Raw genomic sequence first — 19,944 nt, 5'->3', positions numbered from 1 at the left:
ATAGTTCATCATCCACAGAAGCCCCTACACGTAGGGAGCCCGCATGGAAAAACAAAGCAAAAACACTACACGTGAAAGGCTATAAGGGACCTTCAAATAACATCCCTGAGATGGCCTTCATGGCCAATATTCCTTACTGCTGTGGCCATTGTAAATACACAGAGCCTTGGGTCCTCACAGCTGATAATGAGAAACACATGGCTCTAACCCCTGAGCCTATAAACATTTGCTGCAGAAGACCAGAGAGAGCCATACGTGTTGTTATGGCAGGAGTTACCAGATGGTGCTAGGACATGTAGTCCTACAAGGTCGAGAGAGAGATGCCGTCTTTCAAGCAATACTGTGTTGTTAGCTGTGTGAGGTAGGTTCTTTGGGAGGGGGGGAAGCTGTGGCAAGCAGCAAGGGAGTTTGTCTGCCTTAATGTTTCTAACTAGAGTCAATTTGTGGGGCAGAGCTGCTCTGGGAACTGGGCTTTGGAGTGAGATCCCAGAACAAAGGAATTGCCTGTGTGCTGTTTTTGAGCATCTCTGTTCCAGGATTGGTGTATATAACATGCAACAAACAACTTACACTAAGACTATACTCAGTAGCTGTGCCACTAATTTCTCCACTTCAAAGAAACAGATCTGCCTGGCCCCAGTATCAGCTACTGCTCAGCAGAGGGGAGACAATACCATCACACACAATCTCCGTTGTGTATTTCTGTATGTTTAGTTCATGATCTTCTTTGGGTTTTTGATTAAAGAAAGTACAGTCTGCTGATTGGAGCACATGACCTAGGGAGAAAGGACCTAAGGTGTATCCTCTGGTTCCTTCATGGGGTAATCTTTGGGCAATTAACTTAACTTGACTTTACCAATCTTTAGAATGGACAGAGATCCTCATTGTTTTCAGAGCATGTCAAGATCCTTTGATAAAGAGTGTCATGCTGGGTCCCATGCTGCCTCTCATGCTTGGGAGAAGCAATCCATAGCAATCTGCAAAGGCCCCAACTTTTAACACACTAGCATTTTCCTTTCATTTGTTCCCATGAGGTAGACAGTGTAATCCCAGGGAAGAAACCCAGGGAATTTCAGTCTTCAGATGGAAACAAGACGGCCTTTTGTATCAGTCGAGCCCAAAATACCTCTGATGATTAGCAGTCAGAGCAGGGCTTTTCTTGGTCCTTATCTCCGATGTCTTCCATTTACAAAGGACGCCCTTTCAAACCTTGCCAATTTTGCCTCCGACAAATAGATAAAGTTACTTCCATGCATGGAGCATTACCAAGTTTTCTCTGCTTGCAATAGAGAATGCCGAGCTATTTAAAGAACTGGCAAACTTTTAAGGGGGACTGATCACTGTGTTTCTTTTTCCAAAGACCTCCAATATTGTCGTGGCGGTGACCTCTTTCCAAACCACCTTTGCACACGGAAAGCTCCTCAGAGCAATCACTGGGGCCTAGATGGAACTGTAGATATTTAAACCAGTCGAGCATCTGGTTCCACATCCTTAGTTTGTGTCTGTGGGGCATAGAGCACCCTGCGGGATGCCCTGGGAAAGAGCAATATGTTCTACAGGAGACCTTGCTGCTCTCCCCATGTTCTAGTTCTGCTCCCACCGACTTCAGTGGAAAGCTGTGACCTGAGATTCAAAAGGAAGCTGGGGCTGTTGCCTCAAAGAGTTTTGCACCCAGGTAGATCCACTTGTGGGGCCTAAAGTCTTCCCCCATGGATCTGGGCCTTAAATACGCGTCTGTTAGGAGTCGCTCCCTACTCAGCATGAGCGATTCTTAACTAGAGGAGCTAATGGAGGATGTCTAGGAGGTGGTTGGCGAAGAACTTATGGGGTGCAAAAGAGGTTGGGAGGGGACATATTTGAAGTACCAAGCAGGAGGGCCTTGGCAGTACCTTACTAAGCTGTTTGGCCTGGGCTTCAGGTCAGAATCAGGGAGATTTCACTCCGCATCACTGCATGCAAAGAGCCCTGTCTGCTAGACCAGTACGAGGTGGGGCACTTAGATAAAAGAACCTGATGTCCCAGGCATCTCTATCCGCGTGAGGGGTGGGTGCACCGCTCAGCTTGCTCCTGGAGCCCCAGGGTCAGACAAGCCTCCAGGATTTGAAGCAGCTCACTGAGGACTAGGTGGTGGCAACAGTACCATGGGTTTGGGTGTGGAGGTGCATCGCAGCGGCCTGAGAGGCCTCCTGCCAACAGCGCCCAGAAGATGACAGAGGGCCTTTCAGGGAGCTAAGGGGCGTCTCTTACATGTGGTCTTTGGCCTTACAGCCTGGTTCATCCAACTCCCCAGTGCCAGCAGCCAGCTCCCCAGCCAACCATGGTCCTTCCTTGAGCGTGGAACAGCTGGAGAGCTAGAATTCTAGCCGACCTCTGCGCACCATGACAGGGATGGTTTTGCACAGGCCCACAGAATCGGGAGCCACGTGCTGTTGGTGTGAAACCTCCAAACCAGTTCACATCAGAGCTAACAGACTTGTCAATTTTCCAACCAGCTGTGCCCCAGGCAAATCGCACAGGGGTCACCCAAATGTTTCGCCCCATTCCAACAGCATTCGAGAGAAAGCGTTTCCTAAATACCTCCCAGGAGCCACACCGGTATAAGCCAGATCCTGCTTCCACTGAACTTAACGGGCTTGCTTTCCTGAGCGAAGCAAGCAGGACTTGACCGTTTATTCTAGCATGCCAGTTCCTATTTGCATTACCAGCCCCACCTAGCTGTCCCAGCTGAAGTCAGGGCCCCACTGTGTGAGGTGCTGCACGGATACACACACACAGCAAGAGGGAGAATTTCTGACTTTGGCAGCTTGCAATTTAAAGATACAAGACAGAAAGAGGAAAGATCACCCAAATTTTACAGTTGGGCAAACTGAGGCACATAGAGGCTTGCTGAAGGGGCCCATGGAAAGGCTGTAGCTGATCCGGAAATTGAACCAGTCTCCTAAGTCCCAGCTTACTGCTTTAACCACAAGGCACTTTCCCTCACCTGTACATAGAGGGTGAAATTCAGTCCTTTGCAGGGGATCAGCAAAATGCCTATGAGTGGGGACAGGATTTAAGTCGCGGATGGACCATTTGCTGGCAGTCAGTGGGAAACCTCCCAGTCACACAGCACTGGCTCTCTTTGCTCCCGGCTGCTACGTTGCATTAGGCATGGCCTAAAAATACATTCATGACTTGCCTATTATTTTCCCACCTCAGTCATTGCTGTAGCTACCAGAGAGAGAGAGAGAGAGAGACGTTCTGCCACTGTGAATGGGGTGGGGAATTCACATGGCCGAGGAGGTGGTCACAAGACAGCATCCTTATTAAGTTGTTGTTCTACAAAGAAGTTTTGGCACCCTGGCGTTAGTCTGTTTATTACAACATTCTAGCCTGTAAGGGTGAGAAAAATCTACACAACAAAAAACACCCCACAGGACTGAGTCTCAGAGCCCGGGGCAACTGACCCAGGCTAGTGCTCTGGGGCAAGAATAGCTAGGTAGACATTCTCACTTGGGCTGGAGCCTGGGTTGTGAAACCTTGCGAGGGGGGTGGGTCTCGGAGCCCAGGCTCCAGCCTGACCAGGACCATCTAGGCTGCTTATTTTCAGCTTTGTAGAGCAAGGGTTGACCCAAGCTCTGAGACGCCATGTTTTTGGGTTTTTTTGCAGTGTGAATATACCCTGTATCTCTATACTATGCACCAAGGCCTGGTTTGGACTCAGGTTTGAACCCAAACCTCCCTTCTGTCCACACACTAATCAGACTGACTTGGGTCAGCGAGGATTCAGGACCCAGGTCCTAGGACCCCGTTGGAATGGGGGACGGGAGAGTCAGAGACCAAATCCCACTGCGACTCGCTTCTAAGCCTCATTTTGCAGTGTGGATGCAGCTCAAGATGCAGACCCAGATCACAAGGTCTGCGCAGTGCAGTGTGGATACTTTAGCATGTCTGCAAGATGCAGGTCTAGCAACTGTAAACCCATGTTTATCATGCAGTGTGGATGCTCAAGTGCGGGCTTGGAAACACACAGTCTACAAACCCAGGTCCCACAGACCCAGGTTTACAATGCAGTAAAGACAGACCCAAAGGCCCTGATCCTGCAAATGCCTGAAAGCACTCCTGTATTCACATCCTACAATGACAGCTGCACAAAATACACCTTGTGAGGCATCATTTTAAAACTAATAACTCACGGCTCAATAGCAGCATGGTGAAAAGCGTGTAGCAACACTATGTAAAGTAATGAAACACCCTCCCCACCGCCCCATATGATGTTATTAGCACATGTTTAAAACCACCCAGTCCTGCCTAGGCAAAGGTCATTAAACTGGTCTATCCTAAACAGAGGAGTGTGTGTTTACTTCAGTGCAAGTAGAAAACAGGGTCCTCCAGACAGCAGGGGAAGGAAAGGGCAGGAGACAAAGCAAACGTGCATTTAAGCAAACACAGGGGAAGAGAAAGAGCATGGAACCTCCTTCCGCACCAGACTCCATGTCACCCCCTTAACCATTTGAATAAACTTTGTTTTGAGGGATAATCTTCAGAAAAATCCACTTCAAGGGACAGAGAACCCCAAGTTCTCTCTTTCACCTAAGAAAACAAAGGCAGTCGCACATTTGGCCCCCAGGAGAGATTGTGACCAAGGAAAGGGTCAGACACCATCTTGCTGGATGAGTGGGGATGGGAAAGGCCATCTTAAATAAAGCCTTGAACCACAACTTACTAGGTTAAGTTTCAGACTTTTTGATTCCTGTTTTCACTTGCATTTGCTTGTAACCATTTCTATCTTCATCTCAGATACTCAAATTCACTGACAATCCTATCTCCTTTTAGTAATAAACTTGTTTTAAATTTTATCTAAACCAATCCAGTATTGTGTTTAAACTGAACTCCAGTTAATGTAGCAACCTGTTGCATATTGACCCTGTACAGGAGCAATGAACCTTTAATATCTGAACTGTCCTGGAGAGGGCTGAACCGTGCAGAACCCATTGTCTTGGGAAAATTCGGGACTGCGAGTATATTGGGCTCATCCTGCAAGTAGTAACCAAGACTGGTGGAAGCCAGAGCTAACGGGCTGATGGGGTCAAAGGTCGTTGGACCAGGGCTGTAGCTATACCCAGATACTACGATAGCAAAGCACCCCAAGGGATTCAAGGTTGTGGGGCAGGCGGTGACAACCCCTCACTGGTCTGTAACCGCCAGTAGCAAAAATTCCCAAGGGCTAGTGATGGGACACTGCATGGGGAGGGCTCTGAATTACTACAGAGAATTCTTCCCTAGGTGTCTGGCTGGTGGGTCTTGCCCACATGCCCAGGGTCCAACTGATCACCATATTTGGAGTTGGGAAGGAATTTCCCCCCAGCTCAGATTGGCAGAGATGCCGGGGGGTGGGGGGGGGGAAGAGACCCCACCTTCCTCTGCCATATGGGGCACAGGTCACTTGCAGATTTAAACTAGTGTAAACGTTGGATTCTCTGTAACTTGAAGTCTTTAACCCATGATTTGAAGACTTCAGTAACTGAGCCAGAGGTCAGAGGTCTATGACAGGAGTGGCTGGGTGAGGTTCCGAGACCTGCCACGTGCAGGAAATTAGACTAGATGATCACGATGGTCCCTTCCAACCTTAAAGTCTACGAGTATCAAGGCCTAACTGAGCAGTCTAGAGGCAAGGAAGCATTATTTGTTTAGATTTAAGATAATAAAAAGACACCTAATCAAGGCTCTGAGCCCTAACACCCCATTAATACCACAATAAATGCAATGAAATCCTGGCAGCATTAAGGTAAGAGGTGAAGTTATAGTCTAGTTAAAAGAACCAATGGCTCATGAACAGCTGGGGGAAAAAAACCAACAAACTTTGTTGAGAAACAGTTTTCAGAGTAGCAGCTGTGTTAGTCTGTATTCCCAAAAAGAACAGGAGTACTTGTGGCACTTTAGAGACTAACATATTTATTTGAGCGTAAGAAAACAGACTGCAAAGGGAAACTGCTGAACTGGAATTAATTTGCAAACTAGATACCATTCACTTGGGCTTGAATAGAGACTGGGAGTGGCTGGGTCATTACACAAATTGAATCTATTTCCCCACGTTAAGTATCCTCACACCTTCTTGTCAACTGTCTGAAATGGGCTATCTTAATTAATTAGCCTCTTAGATTTGGTATGGCAACTTCCACCTTTTCATGTTCTCTGTATGTATATATGTTTCAGAGTAGCAGCCGTGTTAGTCTGTATTCGCAAAAAGAAAAGGAGGACTTGTGGCACCTTAGAGACTAACACATTTATTTGAGCATAAGCTTTCGTGAGCTACAGCTCACTTCATCGGATGCATCCGATGAAGTGAGCTGTAGCTCACGAAAGCTTATGCTCAAATAAATGTGTTAGTCTCTAAGGGTGCCACAAGTCCTCCTTTTCTTCTTTTAGAAACAGTGTTGTTGCTATTTGGCCTGAGTGTGACAGATCTGCAGAAGTTCTAATTCTAACTGAATGGAGGCACTTTGGGAACCAAGAAGATACAACTTCCCAGGCCATTTTTCTCATTGGATTGTTAAAACAATTGCTTAAATGTATGGATTTGTTTACACAGGGAAAATGAGCATCATAGCTATAGTGGAATAATGTTTCTGCTTTAGCTATGCCAGTCAATTTCCTCTTGTAGAGAAGCCCTTGTAAACACCACAACTAGCAAGACATTTACATTGATTCAGCAATCACTGTCACTGACATCAGGATACAAGAATGCAAACATGCAAGTGTATTGCTCTATGCTTTTTGCTTTCCAAGGAAGTCTCCAGCTAGAAGCTGAAATGTCATAACCAAAACCAGATCTCATGTTGTTTCATCTCCCTGAAGCAGTACTGAGACAACACAAAAACATACAAGCACAAAAACCTGCTGGGCCTGACCCTGCCAACTGCTGAGCATCTTCTGAAAGCTGCTACATGCCCTAAACTCATAGCGACAGACACAATCAGGCCCTCAAAACAGAGATGATATAGGGATTCTGAGTGCGTATAAACAGTGGAACATCAATTCCTAATAGACTAGGAGGATTGCAAATTATGCCATGCATCATATTCATTTCCCTGAACGTCTGTGCGCCTTAGTTCCTCTATCTTTAGAATGGGTACAACAATACCCCAAAGAATCTTTGGGAGCTACAGTAATTAATTAGTCTGTAAAAAGCATTGAAAATTCCTGCTCAGGTCAGGGTAGGGTGACTAGACAGTAAGTGTGAAAAATCAGGACCCGGAGGTGGAGAGTAATAGACACCTTTATAAGGCAAAGCCCCAAATATCAGGACCATCCCTATAAAATCAGGACATCTGGTTACTCTAGGCTAGGGCATGCTTAGCTCAGGAGATTTTCTCAAATCATGGGCCAAGACAGCACCATATGTACAGCAGCTTCAGAGCACACAAACGCTTTTAAAATTAAGAGGAAAATATCAGCCTTCCAGCACATCCTTGAATCAAGAGACTCCCCCCTCCCCCTTTCATGTAATTTCATTTAGGCAGGATCCACACTGACCTAACAGTAACCTGTTTATTGTACAAGATGCTGGCAGCACTGAGTTCTGATTTAAGTCTGACTTTGCTCTTCTTCAAATATATATATAAAAGCATGTGTGCGCACGTGTATATACACACACATACACGCACCCCACACATTGCTGGGGAAAACTGCTCCTGATTTTCAGTGATTCTTCCACCCCTCCAGTATGCAACAGAATTTCTTTGGCAGTGGGAATCTTTTCTATTTGCCATTAGGTTATCTTCCAGTACATGTTGTATAGACGTGTTCCTTTAAAAAGGGAATGAGCACCACTTAAAACCTCTCGGTCTTAAAAATTAAAAAATAGCAAAGACTCTGAACACATTTTGAATCCAGCAGGGGATTTTCATTGTGCTCCTTTCAAGAGGTATGAGCTTAGCATATGCAAACTGTTATTAAAACACATTATATATTAGAATTAGAAAAAAAAAATCATCCTGTTTCCTGCCCAGTGTAGAATTCATCTGTTCTTGAGGCCAGAGTCAAATATCCTGGAGGGCTTTTAAAGGGGAGAATATTTATAACTCCGGATAACTCTCATAACTATGCCTCCAAAGCAAAAATGTGAATTCAAAGGCCCCTGACTTTAGGGAGTGGGGGTGTTCAAATTATATAGCTCGGGCTGTCTCCAGACAATTTGCATGCCAAGATACATGTAATCAGCTCTCACACTCCAGCCTAGAAGATTGACACAGGAGTTAGGAAAGAATTATTCCCTTTCACACCCACGTGGGAATCACTGGGCAAATTGATCATGGGCCCAATCCAACTCCATTCGAGTCAGTGGGAGTCTTTCCTCCTACTGCAGTGGGTTTTGGCTTAGTTTGTGTGCCCGTGTGAGAAGGGTGTGTGTTTGTTTGTTTTGCCTTCCTACATGGCTGCTGCTGGAGGCAGAAATTTGACTCAAAGGCACAATGGTTTCATATGTTATGGTAAATCCTCAGCAATGTGTGGAGCTGCTCCTAAAACAAGAGGCTAATGGCTCCAATCTGTCTCCTCCTCTAGGACCCAGAGGAAACAATCTCCTTTCCTTGTAATCTCACCTGCTCTGAGAAACTAGGAACGATACATTAGGAAAGCTAGGAATGCTATAATACGAATTAAACTCACCACTCACACTCCCTCTTTCAGGTAGCTCCAGCACTCTGCTCTCCGCTTCGCCCCCAAGCAGAATGGGGACCATCTCTTGCTGCACGTTAGCTTCTTTGCAGGCTGACATTCCCAGCTGAAAGGCAAAACCCTGCACTGAACTATTCTGACATTCCCTCACCTAGCCCAGAGCGGCTTAACCTAGGAAAAAACAGCAGCTTCCTGACCTTCTGGGAGTTTCAGGCAAACTCTGTACCAGGGAAACAAAGCACCACTCCCGGCTACTAGGCAGAGGCAAGCCCAGCTGGGGTTAATTAAGAGACACAGGTGAGTAATCAGCAGTGGCTAACAAGAAGCAGACCTCACAAAGCATAGTAGCTTGCTACAGGCTTTTGAAAGTAGTTAGGGCCACAGATTTTTCAAAGGTATTTAGACTCTTAACTTCTATGGAAATTCCTAATGTTTTGGGGAACCTGAGCAGAGACACCTTGCAGGGGGTCCTCTGAAAACCAGACCCCTTTTAAGCTTTAACACCTGACGTTACTAGTCAGACTTGGTTCTGAGAATGAAGCTGCTCCATCTCCCCAGGAGAGAGGTTAGGGTAGGGCAATGTTCTAAGATAGAAGGGAGAGAATTTATTTGAGACTGTACAGTTCTTTGTGGTTTTGTTTCCTGTGCTCTCGTTTTGAGTCCCTCAGGAAGCGACTACAATTTCTAATGCACTGCCCCCGAAGTCCCCACCTGTTGGCCTCGATGCTCAGTGCAGAGATGAAAAGCCTTGAGTTTGAATCTCGTGCTAATTTTGGGGCTATCTTTGATAGCCTTTTCTTACAGACGAGGACAGCTTGCGATTGTGCTGTACTGCGTTGCAGGGGGAAGGGTTGTGACTTTCCATTGTCTTTCCCTTGACAAGCCCCAGAAATAAGGCTCCTTGCTCTGTTGTGAAGAGCAAGACACTGCAAGCAGAGTGAGTCTCCTCTCATTTCCTTGCAGTGGTTAGGGACAGGTAGGTTAGATCCAACAGCAAAAACTTTGGGCCTAAGCCTGCAGTGTTAAATATGCTGAAGGAAGTCGGGGGTAAGCCATCGAAGACCAGCCAGAGCCCACGTTTTCAGGGATGACTACTGATTTTGGATGCCCCATTTTTGAGTCCCTGCATGAGATGCCTAAGGCCTGATTTTCTGCAGATTTCAGTGAGAGCAGCGGGGTCCTCAGCATCTCAGAAAACCGGGTTTTTGGTGGCTCAGGTTGGGAAGGGAACCCCAAAACAGAGGACTCAGAAGGAAGGGCTGTCAGTAACTTGGGGTGCTATTTGTTAAGCAATGGCAGGGTGTGTGTGTGTGTGTGTGTGTACTCAGCACTGTACAGGACACAACACAGAGGCATTACCTACCCTAAAGAGTTTGCAGTACAAAAGGCTGGCTGTATTGAATAGAAGTTGCACTGGAAAAGCTGCCAGAGCTTTTAATTCATTGTTGTGGGCATTGTGGCAAAAGTGAGTCTTTAGGAGGATACGAATGGATAGGTGGGTTGGAAAACTGGTTCAGGCAGGTAGTCTGCAATGAGGTGCAGCACACAACCTGAAGCATTACACCCTGCTGAATGGATTAGGAGAACATTTGCATGTTCCCAGCAAATTCAATTCTGGCAACAAGACAGATGGAGAGACGGATCTGGCAAAGAATGTTGTGGCTTGTCAATTTGCAAGCTCCTATTCGCACACCGTGTGGAAGGAGGGCCCCAATTCAGCAAAACACTTTGGCCCGTTGCTTAAGTCCCATTGGGTATGTCTACAGTGCAAAGGGGGGTTTGATTGTAGCACAGGTAAGCACACCCACTCTAACTTTAATCTAGTGTAGAAATGGTTGGCATGGGTTTTAGCACAGGTTAGCTGCTTGAATACAAGCCCACCAGGGACCCTGGGTACGTACTTGGGTTACTGGCCCATGCTGAACTCTGTGCTATCATGTCTATGCTTTTCAGAGTAGCAGCCGTGTCTACGCCGCCTTTTTTACCCACACTAGCTCGATTAAAGCTAGAGTGGGCAGGCAAGCCCACCTTCATTTGCAGTGTAGACATACTCGCTGAGGTCGACGGGACTCAAGCACGTCCTTAAATTTAAGCCTTGCTGGATCGGGGCCTTAATGATGCTGCTTATGCGTCCATCGTTATCAATCTCCCTTCATTTCCTCCATGGAAGGAAATATTCTATTGGAAACCCACAAAAACAGAACACTAGTATTCCACACTGAGGAAAGGGAAGTTTTACATGGAGCAGGTTCTCCTGCTTTTCTCCTAGTGCATTCGCCTTTGTCTAGTAAACAAAACATATGGAAACAGGCATGAATTAGTGTAGTTCTTTAATAATAACCTCAAGATCAGCAAGGGTAATGACTGAATTTAACAAATGACACATGCAACAAACACAGGGAGTAGAACATCATCATTTAAACCTGGCTTAACTGTCTCCTTCCAACCAGTCCTGGGATATCAACACTGAAGTCAATATCAAAATATAAAGCATGTTTCCTTTCCGCTGCTGCATCATCCCCAGCTATGAGCAGTATTCTTGACTCGAACACTGCTCGAGTTCTCAAAGAAACTAGGCAGCCCCCCCCACTCCAACTCCCCATCATCTAAATGATGACAGAACGTGTTTTGACACGACATGGAGTATCTGGAGAATTTGGAAGATCACAAGGCTAATCTGAACAAAGGCTTCAAATTACAGCCAGCAGCAGCTTGGAACTTTTCAGCATTTTGAAATGTTCTTAATCCTCATCAAATGCTACTGCATATTTCTTTCAGGCTGTTGGACACAGATTGACGTAGATCATTGAATATAAAAAATGTACATGAATAAAGAATAATATAAGTCCCGGGCTTGAGTGTCCTAGTCAGAGCAAATGACTCAGAGCTGTTCATTGCTATCAAGACCAATTCTATTACTTCTATATTTCTGCATGTGCAAGTGGTAAAAACGATACAAAAAATGAAACCCTAATTCCTGTTGAAATACAGAGCAGATGTTTCACCATTCAGCTTCTTCCTTTTGTTCTGCAATGAACCTTTGCCTCCAAATGGCTAGCTTGGAACGACAGCTTTGTAATATGTACAACAGGAAAGTTCTATCGGGAGAGGATACATAGGGTACCATATGTCTGTATACAGTACACCAGTTCATTCAACCTTGTTTGCATAGCATTAATTGTCACTGGAAGGCGATGTGAAATTATGGCCAACTTTGTCAAACCTGGTTGCCTAAAGTTTCATGAGCCTGGTCAACACTACAGAGTTAGGCTAATGCAGCTACATTGCTCAGGGGGATGGAAAATCCACCCCCCTGAGCAATGTAGTTAAATCATCCTAACCCCAGTGCAGACAGAGGTAGGTGGACAGAAGAATTCTTCTATCAACCTAGCTACTGCCTCTCTTGGAGGTGGATTACCTATACTGATGGGAGAACCCCTCCCATCAGCATTGGCAGTGCCACTGTAGCATTTCGAGTGTAGACAAGTTCATAGATTCCAAGGCCATAAAGGACCACTGTGATCATCTAGTCTGACCTCCTGTCTCACACAAGTCAGAGAACTTCCCCAAAATTGTTCCCACAGAAGATCTTTCACAGAAACATCCAACCTTGATTTAAAAATGGTCAGTGATGGAGAATCCACCACAATCCTTGGTCAATTGTTCCACGGGTTAATTATCCTCCCTGTTAATTACTCTCATCATTATGAATTCCCACCTTATTGTCAGTCTGAATTTCTCCAGCTTCCCTTTCCAGCCACCTTTCTCTGCTCGGCCCCTTACTCCACCCCAACAAAAGGAGTCCGATTTTCTTTCTCAAAAGGGCCGTGCACTTGTGGCTCCCCTTGACTTCAATGAGGTTGGTGGGGGCTCAGCACCTTGGAAACTCAGCTCGCTTCTACTAAAGTGCCCAAAAATAAAAGTAGGAGCCTAACTTTAGGCACACAAGTTCTATGGGTTTTGGGCCAAGCCTCAGCTGACGTCGATCAGCAAAGTCCCACTCAGTTGAAGAGATGTCCTTTTGGTCTGAATTTCCATTCAGATTCTGGCTTTGGCAAAGGTGCCTTCACTTCCCTGCCCTCTCTCTTCACCCCCCGCACCTTAGTTATTTCTTTTTCTCTCTTCATATTAATGCAATACAATGAAATTTAGATATGAGCGCAGCTACCTGGGTGGTTCCCCAGGGCCTGATTTTTCATAAATTCACAGGTTCTGAAGTCAGAAGGGGACCTTTCCAATCAACTAGTCTGACCCCCTGCCTAACACGGGCAGCAGAATTTCACTCGGTCACTTCTGCATCAAGCCCGTCATTTCTGGCCGAGTTAAAGCACAACTTTAGGAAAGACATCCCATCTTCTTGTGATGGAGAATCCATCATATCCCTAAGTAAACTGTTTTAATGGTTAATTACCCACACTGTTAAAAACGTGTGCCTTATTTCTAGTCTGAATTTGTCTAGCCTCAGTTTCCTGCCATTGGATTTTGTTATGCTTTTGTCTGCTAGATTCGTATACCACATGCTGGCTAATACATAAAAGGACTCCATGCTTGTAAACCTAAACTGGCCCTTTATTAAGAGAACTATTTACAGAGATGCTGAAACTGCCGCTAGCATTCCAGCCACGTGCACACGGGCTGACTTCCTGAAGCCTTCTCTGAACACTTCCTTCCTGCAATCTCTGCTCCTGCCTCCAAGTTTCATGCAGGTTGCTACAGATTAAACACCCATCTGCCATCAGAAACCTTCTCCCCTTTGAGAAAGGTCATTTCAGAGCTTTGCCGTTTAGGACCATCTCTTTGGAAACTTAGGGCCACGCATTTGAAGGAGCACGTGTCTGCAAAGAACAGTGCACCCAGATGTTTTGCACCTGCTCAAAGCCTCATCAGAACACACAAATGGGCATCTACATACATGCACAAAGGTTGGCGTTTGCCATGTCCCTTTCAATTTAGTACATGCGCCTATTGCATCCCCAGAAAATGTGGCCGTGGTCTTGTACCTGTTGAAGTCAATTGAAGAACCTCCATTGACTTCAGTGGCACCAGGCTCCAAAGCTGCATAATTGTGCACACATAGGTTGATTTTAAATACGACACTTGAGGTAAATTCTGCTAGCCAACATCTGCTCTGGTTTTGCTGAGTACTGAAAACAAGTAACTTAGATTGCCCGTGGGCACTCAGATTCTATGTCCAGTTAATAACCAGCATGTTCAATGTCTAGTAAATAACTGGTCAATAACCAGTTAATGATTCTGTGTTCGGTTAATAAAAAATAGCCCTTTGCTTATCCCTATACATACCCACTGCAGTATGGCTATAGACTACCCTAGATCCATATGCATGACTCCCATTCAGCAGATCGAGGGGCACATATAGCCCATAGTCCTTGTAGTTCAATTAATGCTATGTAAAGCAGGTATTCGTCACTACAGGAAATATTTGTACATTTATAAAAAGCAATACAAACATAAAGAACAAAAATACAACAAGCACAGCTTGATACAATAACATGCCATGAAATATCATTGGCTTTATAATAATTTACTACAACTTGAAAAATGTTCTTTTATCCACACTGGACAGGAAATGCTTCCATCTAACATATGGTAAGCATGCAATAACAATATATACAACAACAATTTGGAGTTTGCTTTTACTCATGAGAAGGATTGTAGTACAGGGATACATTAAAATTATTTTTTGGGGGCCTGATCGAGCTTTTCTGTTACTCTGTTTAAGTTTGTTTTTTGGGGATTTTTTCCCTCTTAAATTGTGGTAAAGAATTTTTTATAGGAATCTGCAAACGCTACTTTTAGTCCGAGAGTAGTAAAACTCATTTATTTTTCCCCAGCAGTTGTTCTGATTTACTGGTTGACACGACAAAAATATATTCTTAATGTCATTTGGTTAAAAAGTAATTTTCTTTCCCAACTTTTTTGTACCGTTGAGGATCTGTTAAGAGAAATACCTAGCAATCCTGCAGGACATTATTACACTATTCCCAGTTATTACACTTTCCATCTTCAGCTATTTGACTAGATGGCATCCATCTCAAGGGGAAGTCCAACCAAACCTTTGCAGGGCTTTCCAAGATTTCCAGTCCCACTTGACAATCCTAACGTTGTCTCGTTGAACTGACCAGTACCTGCTACAGTCTGAGTAGCATCTAACCCAGTGAATGTCGAAAGTGGGGCCTGCTCTGTGCTGCCTGCAGACAAAACAGTTGTGATGGTGGATACATCGGCCCTTTCACAGAACAGCCCGCACCTGGCTGCAGACCTCAGAGCCATTGTGATCCCTGTATGAAGTCATTTGTTCCATATGACATAAGACACACTGACCAAAGGATTAGTGAGTGCCAACCGGGATGAATCTGAGCCTGATAGAAAGGGACTGTTTATAAAGGTCCCTAACAAAAGATATCCCAGTTCGTTCCTTGACTGGGTCTTTATCTTTATATCTGCTCTGTTCCTCTTTCTTGTATAGCCTTTTCCCCTGGAAAAGCAATATTTCTAACAACACTGGAGTAACTACTTGGCAAAGCGTATCTGTGGTTAAAACCACTTGCTTTATATGAGTATGAAAACCCTTCGATATTCATAGAACTGTAGCTACAAAGATGATTTGTCTTTATGACGTGGCAATTTCCAGGGAGATATTCATGTCATGGGAGCTGATCGTAAAAGTAAACTAGGGAGGCGGAGGTTTTACTTTAATTTTGATCTTATCTATTTCTAGCACTGTGTTACAAAGGCAGGTGCTCAGGAAGTTTACTATAGGTTAAAACGTGTACATACGCAGTATTGTAAACTATGGGGGGAGGGTCCCACTGGGAAAAAGAAAAAAAGAAGGAGAAAACATGGAGAAATGCAGCCAGTGCATTTCTTGGAAGACTGATTCCCATCTCAGGCAACTTTGTGCATGACTTCGCCTTGGCCGACAACTGCTAATGGAAGTGACAAGAGCAAGGTGTAGCCGCACTGTGTCCCTTTGACAAAGTGTATGAGAGACATCCAGTGCTTATTCAGGAAAGGAAAACAAAAATCAAAGCAGAGAAGTTGGTAAGGCAGAAGAAGGCAATTTACAAACAAAAAAGGCAGCGGTGAGAGTCTGTGAAACTGACGACAATAACAGATTTAAGGAGCCTAAGGGGATTGCAGTTTTTTTAAAAAAAAATTAATAGAACCAACCACTCATTCCCACTTCAGCTGTTTCAGAAACTTTCATTTTAAAATGGAAACGGTCCCTGAATGACTCTGCTGCACTCATCAGACAGGCACCGTTAGCTAAGAGTAGCGTAATGACTCTTCTTTCAACCTTCTCTTCCACAGGTTCCTTTGCTCCGTGGTCTCCGGACCCCTACTGCCTGCTGAAAACTTTGAACGCTGATCTTTCATTAACTCTTCCGCTTCAGGTGTGGGGTTGGAGCCCTCCTGTGGGTTTTCTTTTTATTTTACATGTAATTCATTTTTATAGTAGTACTTCAGCCTCGTTCACCCATACTTCCACATAACAACATACACAAATCCATAAGCCTGACACCTACTCCAACACCCTCCTGGTAACTAAAGGATGATGGCCCCGTTCATTCTCTAGAACAAAGTCCATTGGGATGGCTGCTTTTTTTTTCCAGATTAAAAATCAATGGTCTAACACTCCTCGTTATAGTATCCTGCTGTTCACAGGTGTGTGAGAATAATCAGGTTTCCATATTAATCTGAAGCACTGCAGCAAGAAGAGAACTCACGCAGTTGTGGCAAAGTAGTCCACTGTGATGTCCACATGGTCTGTAGGAAGCTTTCAGCTGTGCCCTTCACCGTGGAGGATTGCCCTGTGGTCTCTGAATTTTCTAAGAGCTAGTCTAATTTCCAATTTCTTCCAGGATCACTGTGGTAACTCACAGAGGATGGGAGGGGGCAAGAATCCCGCTGAAGCGAACATTAGTGACTGATGTTTCTCCAGTGGCCTCATTTTTGCAGCCCCCTGGATTTTGTCTCCTTGCTCGTTTGGCGACGCTTGATGCATTGTGGGATTATATATAAATAGATAAAAAGACTAATAAGTGGTTTGTTCTACTGTCACCCATTTCAGAATGTAAAGGCCTCCTATAACCCCCCCAAGACAGGTTTGTTACAGTACTGCTGAAAGAACCCTCTGAATGCTTCTGGAAGAGAGAGGGACAAGGCTGAACCCCTAGACGGAAGGGCGAGGGGGGGGCCTGGAGGGAGGAGGGGCTCGGTTGGGGGCCGGGGCCTGGGGAGGCGGGGGCAGTGGAGGAAGAGTGGATGATGGGGATGGGGTGGGAGGAGTGGGAGAACTGGGAGGAGGTGGGGTATAGATCGGGGCAGGGGGTGGAGGGTTGTAGATCGGGGCAGGGGGTGGAGAAGAGGGTGGGTGTGCGTGGTTGAGTGGGTATTTCGGCAGTGCCTCAGCATTCTTCACTCGGGTGAAATTGATACAGCGGCCCTAAAAGAGAAACAAAAAGGTTATTGAGCGTGGCGATGATGTAGGAGCCGAAGTCAGGCTGGTGGGTGAAGTGGTATTCCTACTCACAAATCGGCCATCTACGTTTATTTTTCTGGGTGCATGGTTGGAGTCAAGGCCCCTTTATGGGCCAGATTCTTAACCCAATCCTTGTGGCTGCTCTGAGAAACCCAAAAGGGTTCACATCTGGAGTGAACCATGCAGTAGCAAATGCAAGTAGCAAATGACTAATCATGGATGGACCAGCCCCTCATCTGTGACTCCAGCTTGCGTGGTATTGTGAAAGTGCACACACAACCATCCTTGCGACCACTGCTCGCTGATTCTATTCCAGCCAGCATGTGTCTATAGCCAGCAGTCATAGCCTGTAAGATCCTGTGAGGGACATGAATAGGACCCTACCAAATTCATGGTCCATTTTCATAAATTTCACGGTCATAGCATTTTAAAAATCTTAAATTTCATATAATTTATCATTCATATAATTTCATATAATTCAGATAATTAAATCTTAAATTTCACAATGCTATAACAAAATATGAATATGTATTTTAAAAATGGCAACATAAAAACATGTCAAGCCCTTAAGCCAGCATTTCTCAAACTGGGGGGTCCCGACCCAAAAGGGGGTCGCAAATCTGTTGGGGGGGGGCGTGACAGAATTGGCACCCTTCCTTTTGCGCTGTCTTCAGAACTGGGCGGCCGGAAAGCAGCAGCTGCTGGCCGGGTGCCCAGCTCTGAAGGCAGGGATGTACTTTTGTATACTTTTACCTTATAGTATAGAGTAAAATCACACAAAAGACCAGATTTCATGGGGGACACCAGATTTCACGGTTCGTGACACATTTTCCACGAGCGTCAATTTGGTAGGGCCTTATACATGAATGTCAGCCAGGGCCGAGGCACCAGTGGTTAGAATGCCAGCATAGTAAAGGAGTTCTACGGCTTTGTATTTGAGGAGGATGAACTGTTTCTTCGCACAACGCCCACCTCATGGCCACAGAGTTTGGCAAGACCAACCTGGCTATATTGAGGACTATGGCGGGATATCTAGATAATCAGGCATATCTGCTAATCTAGAGGTGTCTCTGCAGGCTCTCGGGACAGTTAGCCTTATGATCAGCTCAGTCCACTCATGCAGCTGTCTGTGCTAACCGTGGTTCATTCTAGCTGTCCAGGTATATGCATGACTACTATCACTCTAGGATCTCACTTGCCCTCCTTGAAAACAGATGCAGCCCTATTAAAATACTACACAGATGTCCTACAGTTTCATACCAGACATTTGCTTATGAGTTCAGGCATGCTTTTTCCCAACACATCCAAAGGATGGGAAATAATCAGTGCAATTATTCAGCAGTGGACCAATAACTCCAGTAAGAATTCCCCTACAATGTAATCCAGAGGGAAGACAGCTGTGAGAGTGACAGCCAGATTTAACTGTCAGATATTGCTAGAAGTGTATCCACCCCCCACCACATCTGTACACACGGGTGCTATAGACCGTGGGTGGCAAGCCTCTGAGATTACACTTGAATTTACAATCAGTGCCATCGTGTGATGTAACAGATTTTGCACAACCGCTCTCATTTTAGCAGAGTTAAGGCAAAATTCTCACCTTCAGAGTTTGTCTTTGGAGTATATTCTGCCTACAGATCTGCCACAGGTAACAACGGAACCTACTGACCCTGCTGCAGAATACAAGTGATTCCCAGTCTGAGTCCTCTGATCCCACAGAGACGAGCCCAGGAGAAGAAATGGGCTGAGAAGTCAAATCATGGATTCAACAATATGGCCAGACTGAGGCAGGAGTCAGCTCTCAAAATCAGGAGATAGCTTCAAAATCATGAGAGGGATATATTTGGGGGGTTTTATATTTGCCTTCTGCTTTCTGAGCCTTTAGGATACATTTGGGTTACAGGTTCAAGCTTTTATCTGCAACCAAGAGGGCTAGAAATGAACTTTTAAAAAATGAAAGCTGAGATTCTCATGCAATCACCTGACTCCAGCAGCTGGGGCTTTAAGAAACACACCAAATATCACACGACTCATGATAAAATCTCAAGAACTGGTAACAATGGTTCATGCTGCCCCTTTCCTGCTGCTGTTAGAATTCTGGCTCAGAATTTTAGCAATGTCCCCCCCGCCCCCATCTTTGGCTGATACAAAACTCCAGAGCCGACCCCCCTCCCCATGCTTGAAATCTGGAATTTGCATCTTGCATCTATATCAAATATTCTTCACTCATGTCCTGCTTCTAACCATTTATCAACTAGACAGGAGAGGGAGTATTATTTACCAAAGCTAGTTGCTTGTACCGTATCCTTCCTGAAAGAGACGAACTGTTAAGTAGAAGGTATCCTTAGCCTGCTGCCCATGTCAAGCCAAAAAACTGCTTTCTGTAGCTCTGCTATAAAAATGGTGCTAAGTTACAGTTTGTTATGTATTTTAAACAAAACCTTTGCCCTCTAAGCTGTTTAGCTTTTTCTAATAATTTCCACCTGTGAAAGATCCCCCAGTAAATTCTCTACTGTCGGAATCCAAGTTATTATATTACAGGCTCATTCTTCCAGATATGAACTCATACAAAGAGACACTGGAGGGCTTCTGAGCCCACAGTTTGTTTTCCATTTAGGGTGTTGGTGTGTGGGGAGCTCTGGGAGGTGAGGGGGGCCGGGGTTTTTTTGCTTTTTCTGGTTCCTTTTTCAAAGTAAATGTTAGTGCTGGTGAAAAGATGCCAAACAGAACAATGATCCCAGACAGATGGGAGTGGTTCCAACACACAGGAATGTGGTGGGATT

The 19,944-nt window shown here is 45.1% G+C and overlaps 1 protein-coding gene and 1 long non-coding RNA gene across 2 annotated transcripts in view; both read right to left on the bottom strand.

The window, feature by feature from the left end:
* Positions 1-9,088, bottom strand: part of LOC119848623 — a 37,419-nt gene extending 28,331 nt beyond the window's left edge. Inside the window, exon 1 of the long non-coding RNA XR_005290294.2 lies at positions 8,650-9,088. This is a non-coding gene — a long non-coding RNA (uncharacterized LOC119848623). The remainder of the gene's footprint in view (positions 1-8,649) is intronic.
* A 5,520-nt stretch (positions 9,089-14,608) lies between these two features.
* The window catches only part of ANTXR1 (ANTXR cell adhesion molecule 1), a 169,324-nt gene continuing 163,988 nt past the window's right edge, over positions 14,609-19,944 (bottom strand). The window contains exon 18 of the mRNA XM_043503029.1: positions 14,609-17,125. Within this exon, the coding sequence (XP_043358964.1) occupies positions 16,853-17,125 (273 nt within the window). The 3' untranslated portion in view covers positions 14,609-16,852. The remainder of the gene's footprint in view (positions 17,126-19,944) is intronic.

This window comes from Dermochelys coriacea, chromosome 26 (assembly GCF_009764565.3).
Source record: "Dermochelys coriacea isolate rDerCor1 chromosome 26, rDerCor1.pri.v4, whole genome shotgun sequence".
NCBI lineage: Eukaryota > Metazoa > Chordata > Testudines > Dermochelyidae > Dermochelys > Dermochelys coriacea.
Note: the sequence above shows the minus strand (reverse complement) of the source record. Positions and strands in the feature narration are given on the sequence as shown.